We start from the raw sequence: 16,173 nt of genomic DNA on the forward strand, positions 1-16,173 counted from the left end.
ATCCTTAAACATCTGCAAAGACCTTCTCTTCAAATAAGGTCACATTCACCATTGCCAGCGATTCGATGTGGATGTCTTTGGCGGGGCCACTTTTCAGCCTACCATAGGGAAGCGTCCCTCAGTGAGGCCCCCTTGCTCCCCACATCTGGATCATTAGCTGTGTCAGTCTTTCTACATCTCTGCCTCCCACCTGTCACCACCATATCCCAAGGAATTACAAAATGTGAGAAAAGCCATATTGGTGGAGGCCATCTTCAGACTAGCCAACAGGCTGAGGGCAGTTCATTGTGTTTTATCCCATGCAGGAGAGATAGAGACAGGACACTAAATTGTATATCTAGAATAATTTTAACTATGGCAGTATATGTGTCTAGGAAACAGAGTATTTTCTAGGTCTCCACTGGTTCTTTGTATATAAGATTATGTCATATGCAAATCGAGATAATGTGACTTCTTCCTTTCCAATCTGGCTGCCTTTCATATCTTCTTCTTGCATTGGTATTACATTGGTTGATTTTTATATGTTGAACCACTGTAGTGGATTGAAAAATGTCTCCCAAAACTTTGTCCAACTGGAACCTCAGAATGTGACCTTATTTAGAAATAGGATCTTTGCAGATGTATTAATTATGATGAAGTCATCTTGGAGTAGGGTTGGCCCTAAATCCAGTGCCTAGTGTCCGTATAAGAAAGCCATGTAGAGACACAGGCACACACAGAAGGAAGATGGCGATGTGGCATTAGAGGCAGAGATTTAAATGATGCAGCTAGAAGCTGAGGAGTGCCAAGGACTTCCAGCAACCACCAGAAGCTAAGAGAGAGACATGGAACAGATTCTTCCCTATACCCTCCTAAAGGAACCAACTCTGCCAGCACCCTGATCTCGGACTTTCAGCCTCCAGAACTGTGAGAGAATAAATTTTATGTTGTTTTAAGTCCCCCAGTTTGTGATAGCACCCTTAGGAAGCTAATAAAACCTCCTTACATTCCTGGGATAAATCCCACCCGTTCATGGTATGTAATCAGTCCCCTTCATATACTCTTGGATTGGGTTTGCTAGTATTTTGTTGAGGATATTTGCATGTATTTTCATAAGGGATGTTAATCTGTGGTTTTCTCTTCTTGTGATGTCTTTGTCTAGCTTTGGTATCAGGATACAGCTAGCCTCATGGAATGAACTAGGAAGTATGCCCCCCTCTTCTAGTTTTTGGATGACCCATCATCTCTTACCTCACCTACAGCAGGAACCTTGAAATTGGACTTCTGCCTCACACCCTGCAATCTCATCTCCACATTATGACCAGAGTGATCTTTTTTTTAAAAAAAAACTTATTGTTACTATTTCAATTGATAAATGAATTGTATATATTTATGGTGTACAACGTGGTATTTTGATTGTGTACACATTGTGGAATGGCTAAATCAAGCTAATTAACACACCATTTTTTGTGGTGAGAACACTTAAAATCTACTCTCTCAGCAATTTTCAGATACAGACTACATTGTTATTGACTGTAGTCACCATGTTGTACAGAGTGATTTTCTCAGTGGACAACTCTGTGCACGTCCCTCAGAGCCGCAAGGCAGTGATATCCAGGTTCCTGAACAGGGTCTCCAAAGCCCTCCACCCACAGGTCCTTTCCTTCCTGTCTCGCCACATCTTCCAGGTCCATGTCTCAGCTATGTGAGGTTCTTTTCAGTTCCTTAAGCACATCCCACTGTTAGCTCAGAGATATGTTGCAGTCCTAACTCCAAGTACCTATAAATGTGGCCTTATTTCACAATAGGGTCTTTGTAAATGTAATTAAGTTAGGATGTGGTCATATTGAATTGGGGGGTGGGGGTTAAGCCAAATGACTGTGTCCTTAGAAGAAGAGGAGAAGAGACAGACACAGACAAAGGAAAGAAGGTCAGGTGGAAATGGAGGCAGAGATCAGAATGATGTGTGTATAAGCCAAGAACACCTGGGGCTATCGGAACCTGGGAGAGCCAAGGAAGGATCCTCCCCTAGAGTGTTCGGAGGAAGCATGGCACTGCCGATACCTTGAATTCAGACTTCCAGCCTCCAGAACTAGGAGAGAATAAACTTCTGTTGTTTTAAGCCACTGAGTTTGTGGTTCTTTTTCCAGCAGCCCTAGGAAACTCATACAAGGATATAGGAGGTTTATTTGCAGATGAGTTTGTTGCTTCTTTAGTGGTCTGTATCTCATAGCACTAGAAAGAATAGAAAAGTTAATTCCAGATAATGTGATGTATTTCTTTTGTTTTTCGTAGACAAAGGGTGGAGGATATGAAAGTGAAAGTGCTTACCCAAACGCAGAACTTGTGTTCTTGGAGATCCACAACATTCATGTCATGCGAGAGTCACTACGCAAATTAAAAGAGATTGTGTACCCTTCGATCGATGAGGCGCGGTGGCTCTCCAATGTGGATGGGACGCATTGGCTGGAATATATAAGGGTAAAGAGATCCAGCACTTTATATGCTTTCCAGTTAAGACTTCTTTGTGCCTGTGCCATAAATACGTATATCTCCAAGTGCCTCTTTGCTGTGTGCATGAACTTTCTTATTCAATAGTTTCCATGGACAGCATCAGACTGGGGTCTTTGTGGAGGGCTTTTGTGACATAGTGAAAAGGGAAAAATGCTTGCCTTAGGTCAGGCTTTTAAAGAACTTCGTGGCCCTTTAATAAGGAACCATATTTACTCCTGTAGTTTTTCTCCAGTATAAGATTTTTTCTTTTCTTTTTATTTTTTTAATGTGATGCTAATATTTCCTAGAGATTCTCAGCTGATTGCGTGCCATTCTTGTTTGGTTTATTGACCAGAACTTCCAAAGCTCTCCCCAGAATTATTTTACATTGTTTTACATTTAATTGAAATTCAATGTAGCCTGGTCTAATGTGCCTTTTTTTTCTGAAGATGCTGCTTGCTGGGGCAGTAAGAATTGCTGATAAAATAGAATCTGGGAAAACATCTGTGGTGGTGCATTGCAGCGACGGTTGGGACCGAACAGCCCAGCTCACATCTCTGGCTATGCTAATGTTGGACAGTTACTACAGGACCATTAAAGGATTTGAAACTCTCGTAGAAAAGGAGTGGATAAGCTTTGGACACAGGTTTGCACTGGTAAGTTCAGACAGTGAGGTTTATGCTGGACTGTTTTGCTGTATCATATGGATGTAAACGTCATGTGTGACACACATAAGCGCATATACACACACACACGTGCAGGCTTTCTCTTCTGTATCATATCAGACCTGAATTGCCATAATAAAATACATGGACCTCAGGCATTGTATGTTCCTCATAGGGCGTTTTTATTTTAGTGTATTTATGCCTTTTTAAAAAATTGAGGTAAAATTCATATAACATAGAATTAACCATTTAAAATGCTCAATTCGGTGTCCTTTAGTAGATTCACAGTATTATGTAACCATCACCTCTAGTTTGAAAACATACTCTGGCCAGGCGCAGTGGCTCATGCCTGTAATCCCAGCTCTTTGGGAGGCCCAGGCAGGCAGATCACCTGAGGTCAGGAGTTCGAGACCAGCCTGGCCAACATGGTGAAACCCCGTCTCTACTAAAAATAAAAAATTAGCCAGATGTGTTAGCGGGCGCCTGTAGTCCCAGCTACTGAGTAGGCTGAGGCAGGATAATTGCTTGAACCCGGGAGGCAGAGGTTGCAGTGAGCCGAGGTCATGCCACTGCACTCCAGCCTGGGCAACAGAGCAAAACTCCGTCTCAAAAAACAAAACAAAACAAAAACCATACTCTTCACCTCAAAAGGAAATGCTGTACACATTAAACAGTCATTCCTCACTTCCCCCAGCCCCTGACAACCACTAATATTTCTGTCTTCATATACATTTGCCTTTTCTAGGTACTTCATATAAGTGGAATCCTACAGTATTTGTCCTCCCATGACTGAGTTACTTCACTAAGCATAATATTTTCAAAGTTCATCCATGTTGTGACAAATATCAAATTTTCATGATTTTTTATAGCTGAATAGTATTCCCTTGTGTGTATATACCACATGTTGTTTATCTGCTGAGGGATGCTTGGATTGTTCCCACCTTTGCTATTGTGAAGAATACTGCGTGAATGTTAGTATATAAGTTTTTGCCATAACAAGGTACCACAGACTGCATGGTTGAAACAACAGAATTAATTTTCTCATAGTTCTGGAGCCTGGAAGTCCAAAATCAAGGTCCCAGCAGGATTGATTTCTCTTGAGGTCTCCCTTCTTTCCTTGCATATGGCCACCCTCTGGCTACCTCTTCACAAGGTCTTTCTTCCCTTTGGGAGCTACTGGACACCCCTGCTGTCTCTCTGGGTGGCCAAATGTCTTCATCTCATAAGGATACCAGTGAGATTGGCTTAGGGCCCACTTCAATGCCCTCATTTGAACTTCATCACCTCTTTAAAGGCCCTATCTCCAAATATGGACACATTGCTGAGCTACCGAATGTTCAGGCCTCACTTTTGGGGATCACAAGTCACCCTATAACAACTTGCTTACAATCTAGGGGGTTATATACCTAGGAGTGAAATTGTGAGGTCATCTAGTGGGGCATTCTTGGGCTGCCATTTGTGTTTTAGTCCAACTGGCAGCTACTTCTGGTCTGTCTAGGCCATTGAGCTGTTAGGGATCTGTCTGAACTGTGCATTGAATGGGAATACTCCTGAAGTCCCCATTAGACTTGCTATGGAAAGCGGGAAGATGGGTAGTGCAAGGATTTCATTGGCTTTGGTGTGAGTGTGCCAAGCTTCCAGCTGTCCCTGCACTCCTGGGATGGAGCGCCTGCAAGAGGACCTCCCAGAGAGAAGGGACAAGTCCGCAGTCTCTGAGCTGCATGCCCTTTGGGAGCTACTGGCAGATCCCTGGGCATGTTCCTTCCCCTCTCTTGCCTTGATTCCCTCCTCTCTGAAATGGGGCATTGTGTGGGAGAAATGAATTTATATGTGTCAAATGTTTAGGGCAGTGTTTGGCCCATGCTAAGTGCCAGGGAAGTTTTAAACAACATCACCAATTCCTTTGTTTCTTACCCCCTCAGCAAAAGCTGGTCTCGGTAAGGAAGAGAGAGTGTGTGGAATCTTTCCAGATGTTTGTACTGGGCCATCTCAGAAGACTCAGAGGCCACTGCCTTCTACCTTCCTCCCCAAACTGTATGTCCTAGGGGAGAGAAAGCTTGAATGGGTGCTTTGCCAGAGGGGTAGTGGTGAAGGCTGTCTAGCGAGATGCCAGCGATGGCAGCATGTACTGGGACTGTGCAGAGGTGCATGCATCAGGATGTGCCTACAGCGCCCTGCTTCCATCCCTACTTGCTAATGCTGGGGCTCACTGCACCATGGCCGCAGTGAAGCCAATAGGACTATCAGATTCCTAATGGCCTCAATTTACTAAGCCACCACTATGTGTTTGGCACTGTTAACGTGCAGCATCTTGTTTAATCCTGATAGTACTCTCATTGACAGATGGGGAAATTGAGGTTTCAAGAGTGTGTGTTATCTGCCTAAAGTCACACAGCTAGTTAGGGTGGAGCCAGCCTTTAAACAGTGATTTCAAGCCTGCAACCACCCACCCTCTGGATCTGTGTACTCTACTTTACCTGGAGTTCTGTGATTGAGCCATCAGGGCTTCCACCTGAGGCTGATCCTGCCCTTGCCTGCTTGCCTCCATCATGGAACTTTCCAATTGTTCTTCCCTTTATCCTGCCTCCATTCCCCCCTCTTCCCTAGATCATTCCCATTGGTGTAGAGACATTCTGTTATATCCTAAAACAAAAACCCTCTTGACCCCACAGCCCTCCTCAGCTGTCACCCTGATTCTCTGCTCTTCTTTACAACAGTCTCCTCAAAACTGTTGTCTGTACTCACTATCACTATTTCTCTCCTTCCAGACTGTCTTGAAAGCACTTCAGCCAGGGTTCCTTCTCACAATGCCCCCCCCCCCCAATCTGGTCGTGTCACCGTCATCACTTGTTTTATTTGGCCTGAGCATTCGATGCTGTTGATTCTTCCTTTCTTCCAAACACTTTCTTCATTCGGCTTCTAGATTTCTATGACCTTTTGAATTTCCTCCAACTTTCAGGTCTTCCCTCATCTTCCCAACCTCTTAATGTTGGGGTGTTCCAGAGATGAGTCCTTGGATCATTTTTCTTCTCTTTGTGGTTAACCTGTTAGTGATCTCAGCCAGTCCCATAACTTTGAATATATGGATAGCGAATCTGTGATCTCATCTCCATTGCCCCTGATGCTCCCGTAACTCAGGCCTTATCAACCCCCTTAGGCAGTCTCCTAGGTGGCTGTCCTAGTCTGTTTGTGTTTTTACAATGGAATACCTGAGGCTGGGTAATTTAGAAAGAAAAGAAATTTATTTGGCTCACGATTCTGCAGGCTGTACAAGAAGCATGGTGCCGGCATCTGCTTCTGGTGAGGGCCTCAGGCTGCTTCCACTCATGGTGGAAGGTAAAGGGGAGCCAGTGTGTAGAGATCACATGGTGAGAGAGGAAGCAAGAGAGAGGGGAGAGGGTGCCAGGCCCTTTGTAACAACCAGCTGTCTCGGGAACTAATAGAGAACTCACTCACACACTCCCCCATCCAAGGAGGGATTAATTTATGTATGAGGGATCCACCCCCATGACCCAACACCTCCCATTAGGCTCCACCTCCAACATTGGGGATCAAATTTCAACACGAGGTTTAGGAGGACAAACATCCCAACAATAGCAGTAGCCTTTCTGCAACCTAGCTCTGTCTAATCCATCGTCCCCATTGGAGCCAGATGGAGCATTCCAAACAACAGATTGGATGCTGCCACTCCACAGTGTGAGTCCCTCAGCACCTTCCTGTAGCACACAGGTTTATGAGCAAACTCCTCAGTGTGCACTCAAAGCCCTTGGTGATCTGGCCCTAGCTACATCTCCAGCCTCACCTCTCATCTTCTTTCCCTTGCCCCGTCTAAGACTCAGCTGTGCCCAGCTACTTGTGGCTTCCTTAGTGTTCCCCACCACATTCCCACTGGTTATCAATTCCTGGCTACCTGGGAAGCAGGCATCTCCCTGTCCTTCAAGGTTTATCTCAAATGAAATGTCCTTCATGACTATGACTCGCATGACTGTCCCTCCCTGTTCCTTCCCCTACCCCATCCTAGGATGGTTCACTCATTCCCTTTTGCTCCCACCATACCCACTGCATACTTGGAAGCCCTTGGAACACTTTATTGCCCTTGTGATTTATACATCTTTGTCCCTTGACTAGACCACAAATGAATTATTCATCAAGCACAAGTACAGTGTCTCATTTGCTCTGGTCTCCTAGGGGCCTAGCCAAGGACCGGGCCTCTACCAGACACCATGACAATGTCTGACATTCCGAGGGCCAGGCATGATGCCTTGCACACGCCATAGGAGTTCCATGGCTATCTGTTGAAAGAATGATCCTAAATTGTGAACTGTCATTGTAAAACAGTTCCCTAGGTGCCTTAAATACTGAACAGCAGGTCCTACAAGAGATTTTATAGTGGGGCAATGCATGGAGCTACTATGGAGAACAGAATGGCGGATACTCAGAAAATTAAACTTGGAACTACCACATGATCTGACAATTCCGCTGATGGGTATATACCCCAAAGAAGGGAAAGCAGGGGCCCAAACAGATATTTGTACATTGGTGTCCATAGTAGCTTTATTCACAGTAGCCCAAAGGTGGAAGCAACCCCAGTGTCCATCAGCAGACGAATGGAAAAACAAAATGTGGTCTATATATACAGTCATGTGGTGTGTGATGATGAGGATACATTCTGAGAAATGCATCATCAGGTGATTTTGTAATTGTGTGGACATCATAGAATGTACCTTACAGAAACCTAGATGGATAACCTGCTAACATCTAGGCTATATGGTACAGCCTGTTACTCCTAGGCTACATACCTGTGTGGCATGTGACTATACTGAATACCGTAGGCAACTGTAATACCATGGTAAGTATTTCTGTATCTAAACGTAGAAAAGGTACAGTAAAAATATGGTATTATAGCCTTATGGGACCACCATTGGATATGCAGTCATCATTGACTGAAACGTCATTATGTGGCACATGATTATACAGTGTAATGTTAGTCTTAAAAAGGGAAATTCTGGCATGTGCTATAACATGGATGAACCTTGAAAACATGCTCAGCAGGCCAGGCGCGGTGGCTCACGCCTGTAATCCCAGCACTTTGGGAGGCCGAGGCGGGCGGAGCACGAGGTCAGGAGATCGAGACCATCTTGGCTAACACGGTGAAACCCCGTCTCTACTAAAAATACAAAAAAATTAGCCGGGCGTGGTGGCGGGCGCCTGTAGTCCCAGCTACTCGGGAGGCTGAGGCAGGAGAATGGCGTGAACCTGGGAGGCAGAGCTTGCAGTGAGCCGAGATTGCGTCACTGCACTCCAGCCTGGGCGACAGAGTGCAGGCTGGAAAAAAAAAAAAAAAAAAAAGAAAGAAATCATGCTCAGCAAAATAAGCTAGCCACAAAAGGACAAATATTTATGTTTCCACTTGTATGAAGAAACTAGAATAATCAAATTCATAGAGACAAAAAGTGAAATGGTCATTGCCAGGGGCTAGGAGGTGGGGAATGGGGAGTTAGTGATTAATGGGTATAGAGTTTCTGTTTGGAAAGATTAACAAGTTCTAGAAATGGTGATGGTTGCATAATAACATGAGTGTGCTTGATGCCACTGAACTGGACACTTAAAAATGGTTAAGATGAGATTGGATGTAGTGGCTCATGCTTGTAATTCCCAGCATTTTGGGAGGCTGAGGTGGGAGGATCTCTTGAGGTCAAGAGTTCAAGACCAGCCTGGGCAGTATAGTGAGACCCCATCTCTACAAAATAAAGAATTAGCTGGGCATGGTGGCTCACACCTATAGTCCCAGCCACTCTGGAGTTTGAGGTGGGAGAATCACTTGAGCCCAGGAGTTAGAGGCTGCAGCAGGCTATGCTCGTGTCACTGCACTCCAGCCTGGGTGACAGAGCGAGGCCCTGTCTCTAAAAAAATAAAAATAAAAATAATGGTTCAAGTGATAAATTATATGTCATGTGTATTTCACCACAATTAAAATTTTTTTTATAAAGAAGGTAATACACTGTTACTCTGAGATGTTAATATTGATTTTGTCATTTCTTTGTTTTCATGTCTTTCCAGGTGGCAATTTCATAGAGTATTTTTGCTCTAAGTGATTGCTTTGTATTTTCTTAATGAGTTTTTTTCCCCACATCCTTTTGCTCATAGTCAAATTATTTGAAGCTTCTCTTAGAATCCTCACCCTTCAGCTATCTTTTTACTTGTGGCATTTTCAGTGTTTTGGCAATCCTATTTGTGTATTTGAGAATACTATCTTTTACCTTTTGGTATGAATCTATTGATGTCTTACAAAGTATCAAAAGATATGAAATACAATACTGGACTGCCTTAAGCAAGGACCCCACCTTTACCATTTCAAGATTGAGTTGTTGGGGTTCTCTGAGTCATGAAGAATTGGTTAAAAGTTGTAGATTGCTAATCATTATTTTGATTCTCAGACTTCCTGACATTTCTGAAAAATGGAAAAAATGTTTTTATACTTGTAGAGAAAATGGCATTCATAATGTGCTTTATGAACTGCTAATTGGCATCCTACGTTGACACTGTACACTGAGTGTGGTGGCTGGTCTTGACCCTACCATTTTAACTGAAAAGTTTGCTAGCTAGTTGCTTATACTTTCTTGATATCAGCTATATTAAAGAGAAATTATAAAACAACATGTAAAAATACTGTAAACTGAAATTTTGTTTTCTAAAAGTAATGGAAGTCGTTTCGATTTGATAGACATTTTTGAGTGCCTGTTATGTGCCAGGAATTCTATTAGGCCCGATGAGATGTGATTCTTACCACTGGACAACTTACAGTGACTTTCAAGAGGACTATAACATACGTTAAAACGTTTAACCTTCTGTTTCTGTTCAGCGAGTGGGCCATGGTAATGACAACCATGCGGATGCTGACCGATCTCCCATATTTCTGCAGTTTATTGATTGTGTTTGGCAAATGACAAGGCAGGTGAGAGATTTCAAGTATATTTCTATATAGTCTTTGCTTTAAATGTATCTTAAAGATTAAACTATTATTGCTGTTTCATTCAAGATGAATTTGTGTAAAATATGACCCCATTATTTAACACAATTTGATTCTAATTCACTTAGAAATATAAGCAGAACATTAGAAACAACCAATTTCACACCAAAAGTTACTTGTCTTTGCAAATGGTTTTTATCAATCATCTTGTCCACTAGGTCCAAACCAAGGCCCTACTCCTCTATAGATTCTGCTGCTTTTGCTCCCCTTCAAAAGGTTAAGGAAGTACAGTCTCCTGCTGAGCAGTTCATCTAAGATTTGGCCAGATGTTAGAAATGAGGATGGGAATGAACTGCTAGTATATGGGATTAGACCAGGCAATCCAGGAATCTCCACACTCTGCCCCAGTCCAGAGCCTCTCCCACCCCCAAGGTCACTGAGGGAAATGAGTGTCCAAGAACCAATGGCATAGAGGAAGCTGCATAGCATTTTGCTATTAGCTGGTGCGTCGTTCCCAAACCCCAACGCACAGGGCCCTGGTAAAGAAGGGAGCCATCTAGGGATCCCCTTCCCTTGAGCTGGTCAGGCCCTTTGGCTTCAGTTCAAAGTAGGCCATAAGACCATAGTTCCTGCACTGTTTTGTTGTTGTGGTTGTTTTCCCCCTCATCTCCAACATCTAAACCTGAGTTTGGTCTCCTATCCTTATGATAAGAGACAGTGCCAGGGCAATGGACCTGGAACCAGAGACAGAGAGAGGCAAAAGAGAGTAGTTTCCCCAGTGCCTGCTGCGCAACCTGGCTGAGGGTGGGGCTGTGGGGTACAGAACAAGTTAGGGGGCTGAGATCCAGGGTCTGAGCCTTCTCTTGCTAGTCATTCACCAGGAGCTCTGGCCTTGGCTGCTTCAGTCACGGGGAAGGGAAGCAGCCAGGACACTGCCGGTGATCTGCAGGGATGCTACCAACAGCCCTGCTGCTCTTGATTGATCCTCCTGCAGCCTTATCACCATCAGCCCAGGGCCTTTTCAGAGGACATCTGCCTCCCTACTGCAGAAAGTCTGTGAAATACTAGGCCTGTTTCCCCACTGAGAGCTACTGTTACTGATGGCAGTGTGTGTTGGGGCAGAAGGAAGGTTGATAGTCATGATGCTGCCTGTGCTGTCCGGCTCCCCAGCAGCTCTGCCCTGAGGAGGACCTGGAGAACTCAGAAGATGGCTCTCCACCTTGAGTGCACACAGCCAGCCCCTGGGAACCTTCTTCCTGTGAGCCTGGAGACAGGCTCAGGTGTGTGTAAAAGTTCCCCAGGTGATTCAGATGTGCAAATGAGTTTGACAACCAGTGATCTAGCTTAGTGCTCCAAATGTGGTCCTGAGAACTCGTTAGAGACACCAAACTTCAGCCTCACTGACGACCTTCCAGTGCTCTGGGTGTGGGGCCCAGCCCTTTGGTTCCACAAGCCCTTCTGGGGGCTGATGGATGCTCAACTTTGAGACCATTGCTGTAGACTAACATTGCTCAAACCTTAATGAGCACACAAATCCCCTGGGACTCTTATTGAAATGCAGATTCTGATTCAGTGGGGCTGAGGCAGAGCCTGAGATGCCACATTTCTGATAAGCTCTCAGGTGATGCCATCGGGTCACAGATCACATTTTCAGTGGCAAGGGAGCACAGAGACATACCTCTAGAAATAAGGAACAAAGGGGAGGGAGTCTGAATAGCCAAAGTAGATTTCATGGAGTCCTCAGGCCCTCACTTAGAAATTAACACTGACTTTTACACCCAGCTTCAACAAACTGATTGGGGTCTCACATGATCTGATGGCCAGGTCACAGGTGATTAAAGATAGCCTGTTAGAGAGCTGGCCCGGGTAAGAGGGGCTGGTCCCAGAGGTAGGTGTGCTGATGGTGCATGTGAAAGGTAGCAGCAAACACACTCCAGAAGCACGAAGACTGGCCTGAAGCCTTACTGTTTGATAGAGCCAGGCACTGTTGCTATTTGTGTTGATGCTGAGCCAATAACAAAGTTAAATGATTGTCATGTTCAGGTTAGGACAAGAAAGTATGAAACACATTTTAGAAAAATTGCATAAAAAGGTTGAACACAAAAAATAATTGCAGTGCTTCTAAAGGGATGAGCACCATTTCTGTGGATGTGAAATAGCTTATTCTTCCCAAATGTGGATTTTTTAACATCTTCAAACTGACCTCCATTCTTTATACTGCTTAGTGACTGTTTTCATGTCTAAGCCATGTCATTTTTGTGCTTTTATTGGATTTTAAGAAAAGGGGTTTGAATTAGAAGATTTCAGATGCTTCTCACAGCTCTAAGATTCTGTCTGTGAAATGTGTGTATAATTAATTTCTTTTAAAATTACATTGTTAATGCATTAGCACAGACATCCATGACTAGTCTTTATCAGTTCATTAAGAAATGAATGAGATATATAGCAGGTATAAGATGCAGTCATATGAAAGATTATTTTTAGGTTGCCTACTGTTAAGTAAGCTATGCAGTGTAAAATTGTCAAAAATATCAGAATAAAATGAACTAGTCTGTATGTGAACAAAGAAACTAAGGGAAAAATAATTGAGGGACTCTTTAGAGTCCCAAAGACACTCAATAATATCCATAGTTTAATACAATCCTTACTCCTCTGGATAGGTTTAATAGTCATTGATATTTTTGTTCCTCAAGAGGTGCAGAATTGGGGCCAGGTGTGGTGGCTCACGCCTATAATCTCAGCGACTCAGGAGGCTGAGGTAGAAGGATCGCTTGAGGCCAGGAATTCAAGACCAGCCTGGGCAGCATAGTGAGACCCCCCATCTCTTCAAAAAAAAAATTAAAAAATTAGCCAGGCATGGTGGTGTGCACCTGTAGTCCCAGTTACTCGGACGGCTGAGGCAGGAGGATTGCTTGAGTCCAGGAGTTCAAGGTTACAGTGAACTATGATTGTACCAGTGCACTCCAGCCTGGGTGACAGAGTGAGACCCTGTCTCTAAAACAATAAAAAAAGAGGTGCAGAATTTTATTATAGATTACTGTGCTATGTATTTTCGGAAATCATACTTTTAGGTAAAAGGTACAGTTTCCAGGAGAAGAGGCCAAAACAAACTATGAATTGCAGCGACCTAATCTTTCGTTTATATTACTCCACCTGCTACTGTTTCCCCCAATGAGCTGTTTTTTGAGTTGAGCTTAATGCCATGACACCCCCTGAGTTTAAATGGCAGTCTTGACCCAACATGAGTAGGTGGAGCCTTTGTTTTCCAGTTTTCATGGGTGCCAATGGGCTTGGACTGAGCCCTGCCCACTTTGACCTCCCATATCTGGTACCCAGTGACCAGAATAAGGCTTGTTGTCACTGACTCTAGAACACACCTTTCCAAGCTCCCAGATCTACAATGCAGGCTCAGGGGCTAGGAATGAAGACTCATTGTCATAGTCTGTTTGGGCTGCTGTAACAAAATATCATAAATGAGGTGGTTTATAAACAACAGAAATTCTTTCTCACAGTTCTGGAGGTTGGGAAATCCAACATCAAGGCCCCAGCAGATTCAGTGTCTGGTGAGGGCTTGCTTCCTGGTTCATAGATTAGCTGTCTTTTCATTGTAACCTGACATCATGGAAGCAACAAGAGAGCTCTCTTGGGCTTCTTTGAGAAGAGCACTAATCCCATTCACGAGAGCTCTACCCTCATGACCTGATCACTTCCCAAAGGCCCCACTTCCTCATACTACACCTTGGGGATTAGAATTTCAACATAGAAATTTTGGGGGGATACAGATATTCAGTTCATAGCACTTATATGGCTTGAAAATATGTCAGTAATTTGCTATCTTTTAGTAAACATTTGTTTTTAAAAGTTTGAGAATTATAAAATATAGGACAAAACCCTGGATCTTTCATTCCTATCCTTGATTTAATAAGGCTTCAGTACACAAAAATGTCATATATTTGCTTACAATTCACAAATTCTGTGGTGCCAATAATTTATGAATAGGGCATAACTAAGCAGCATAGAGAAGTCCTGGGAAAATTGGACATAGTGTGCCTGGCCTGTTAAAAGATAGCTATTTGAGCCGGGCACGGTAGCTCATGCCTATAATCCCAGCACTTTAGGAGGCCGAGATGGGAGGATCACTTGAGATCAGGAGCTCAAGACCAGCCTAGGTAACATAGGGAGACCTTGTCTTTACAAAAAAAAAACAAAAAAAAACTAGCTGGGTTGTGGCAGTAGTCCCAGCTACTTGGCGGGCTGAAGTGGGAGGGATCACTTGAGCCTGGGACGTTGAGGCTGCAGTGAACCACAGTCGCACCACTGCGCTCCAGCCTGGGCAACAAAGTGGGACCCTATCTAAATAAATAAATGCATGAATGAGAGAGAGAGAGAAATAGAGAAAGATAGCCGTTTGAAATGTGAGGCCACTGTCAGAGTTGCGAGGGGCAATCTTAAAGGCTCCAAGAAAGGATGAACCAGTAGATATTGTTAGCATTTCAGCCAGAGACATCACATCGTTGATTTAGTTCATCTAAGAACAAGGGGGCCAGTAAGAACCACCAGAATTAGTTTCCAGAGGTTTCTGAAGCAGTAATATTCTGATGGGATTCCTTAGAGGAGAGTTGTGTGTTTCTGAGAGCAATCCTTAAGATGGAGAGAGAAGCAAATCTTAATCCACGGTATCTGAGCATAATTCCTTAAGTCAGCTAATGTAATAGCCTGGTGAAGAAAGCAGTTTCAGGTGGAGTTTGGACAGTCCTGGATTGACCATTGTTCTAATTGAAAAGCCTGGTGCTAGTCTAGTAGTAAAGCTAAACTAAAAAATAAACTTCTCTACCAGTGATCCTGATGTGATCATTCTGGAGACGTGAAGATTTGTCATGATAGTGTGCACACAGCACTCTGATTGAAGAATAGGTTTTTAAGTAAACCGACTTAAATACAAGCATGCTGGGTAGTACTATTTGGCTTTGCTTCATTGAATAGGTGATGAATATTTTACTGTGTTTTTACATTAGAGTTCTGGCACATGGTAGGCACTCAGCACATGCCTGCTGTTAGGGTAATTATTATCACTTCCAGATCATCTCATGGCCACAACACACCAGCTACTGGCTAGAACCTGCTGGCAATAGTAATAGTCTTCATTGGAATTCTGCAAAACCCCATCAAGAATTACCTAAAACAATCAAGACGATCTGTGGTTTTGCTCCCTCACTCTGCCAATATGGTGAATTACAGTAACTGATTTGTTTTTGTAACATAGATTTTCATATGTTAAGCCAGGCTTACATTCGTAAAGTAAACCCCACTTGGTCATGTTGTGTTACCTTTTTAAAATATATTGCCAGGTTCAGCTTGCTCATTTACACTGGTAAGAAGTCAGGCGTGCTGTAATCCCAGCACTTTGGGAGGCCGAGGTGGGTGGATCACTTGAGGCCAGGAGTTCGAGACCAGCCTGGCCAACATGGTGAAACCCTGTCTCTACTAAAAATACAAAAATTAGTCGGGCGTGGTGGTGCACACCTGTAATCCCAGCTACTCAGGAGGCTGAGGCAGGAGAATCACTTGAACCCTGGTGGCGGAGGTTGCAGTGAGCCGAGATGGTGCCACGGTGCTATTGCACTCCAGCCTGGGGGACAGAGAGAGACTCCGTCTCAAAAAAAAAAAAATTCAGGGGTGTATGGTCATGGAGTTGTCTTTGTAGGAAGGTTCTTAACTAGGAGTTGTTTATTTAATAGCTGCAGAGCTATTCGGATTTTCTATTCTTCTTGAGTCACTTTGGGTACATGTTATGACTGGATCTACTGCTCCCCTTACCCCCGACCTGGGATGTGGCTGCAGTGGGGAAGCTGACACAATAGAGGGCTCCCCTCATTTGTTTCCCTTCTCTCAGGGTCACAGTCCAGTACTGCCTGTTGCCAGTGTCTGAAAACAGTCATTTCTTATATTGTATCCAGCTTGCTAGATGTTTCTGACAGAAGGGTGAGTCTGGGCTCTGTCCTACCGCCATGGTGAGAAGTGGAAGCTACATAAGCTTTTCTGGGCATTGAGGACAACAAATTTAGT

At 43.8% G+C, this 16,173-nt stretch overlaps 1 protein-coding gene across 8 annotated transcripts in view; it reads left to right on the forward strand.

Moving 5' to 3' along the window:
• The window catches only part of MTMR1 (myotubularin related protein 1), a 71,425-nt gene that overhangs the window by 40,919 nt on the left and 14,333 nt on the right, over positions 1-16,173 (forward strand). For all 8 annotated transcript variants that reach the window (XR_010132539.1, XR_008675489.2, XM_063703140.1 and 5 more), the window contains 3 exons: positions 2,275-2,460; positions 2,922-3,128; positions 10,000-10,092. Coding sequence is in view for 6 of the 8 variants with exons in the window: in XM_063703140.1 (XP_063559210.1) it covers positions 2,275-2,460; positions 2,922-3,128; positions 10,000-10,092 (486 nt within the window). In the remaining 2 variants the exon portion in view is untranslated. The remainder of the gene's footprint in view (positions 1-2,274; positions 2,461-2,921; positions 3,129-9,999; positions 10,093-16,173) is intronic.

The sequence above is a fragment of the Gorilla gorilla genome, chromosome X (assembly GCF_029281585.2).
Source record: "Gorilla gorilla gorilla isolate KB3781 chromosome X, NHGRI_mGorGor1-v2.1_pri, whole genome shotgun sequence".
Classification (NCBI taxonomy): Eukaryota; Metazoa; Chordata; class Mammalia; order Primates; family Hominidae; genus Gorilla; species Gorilla gorilla.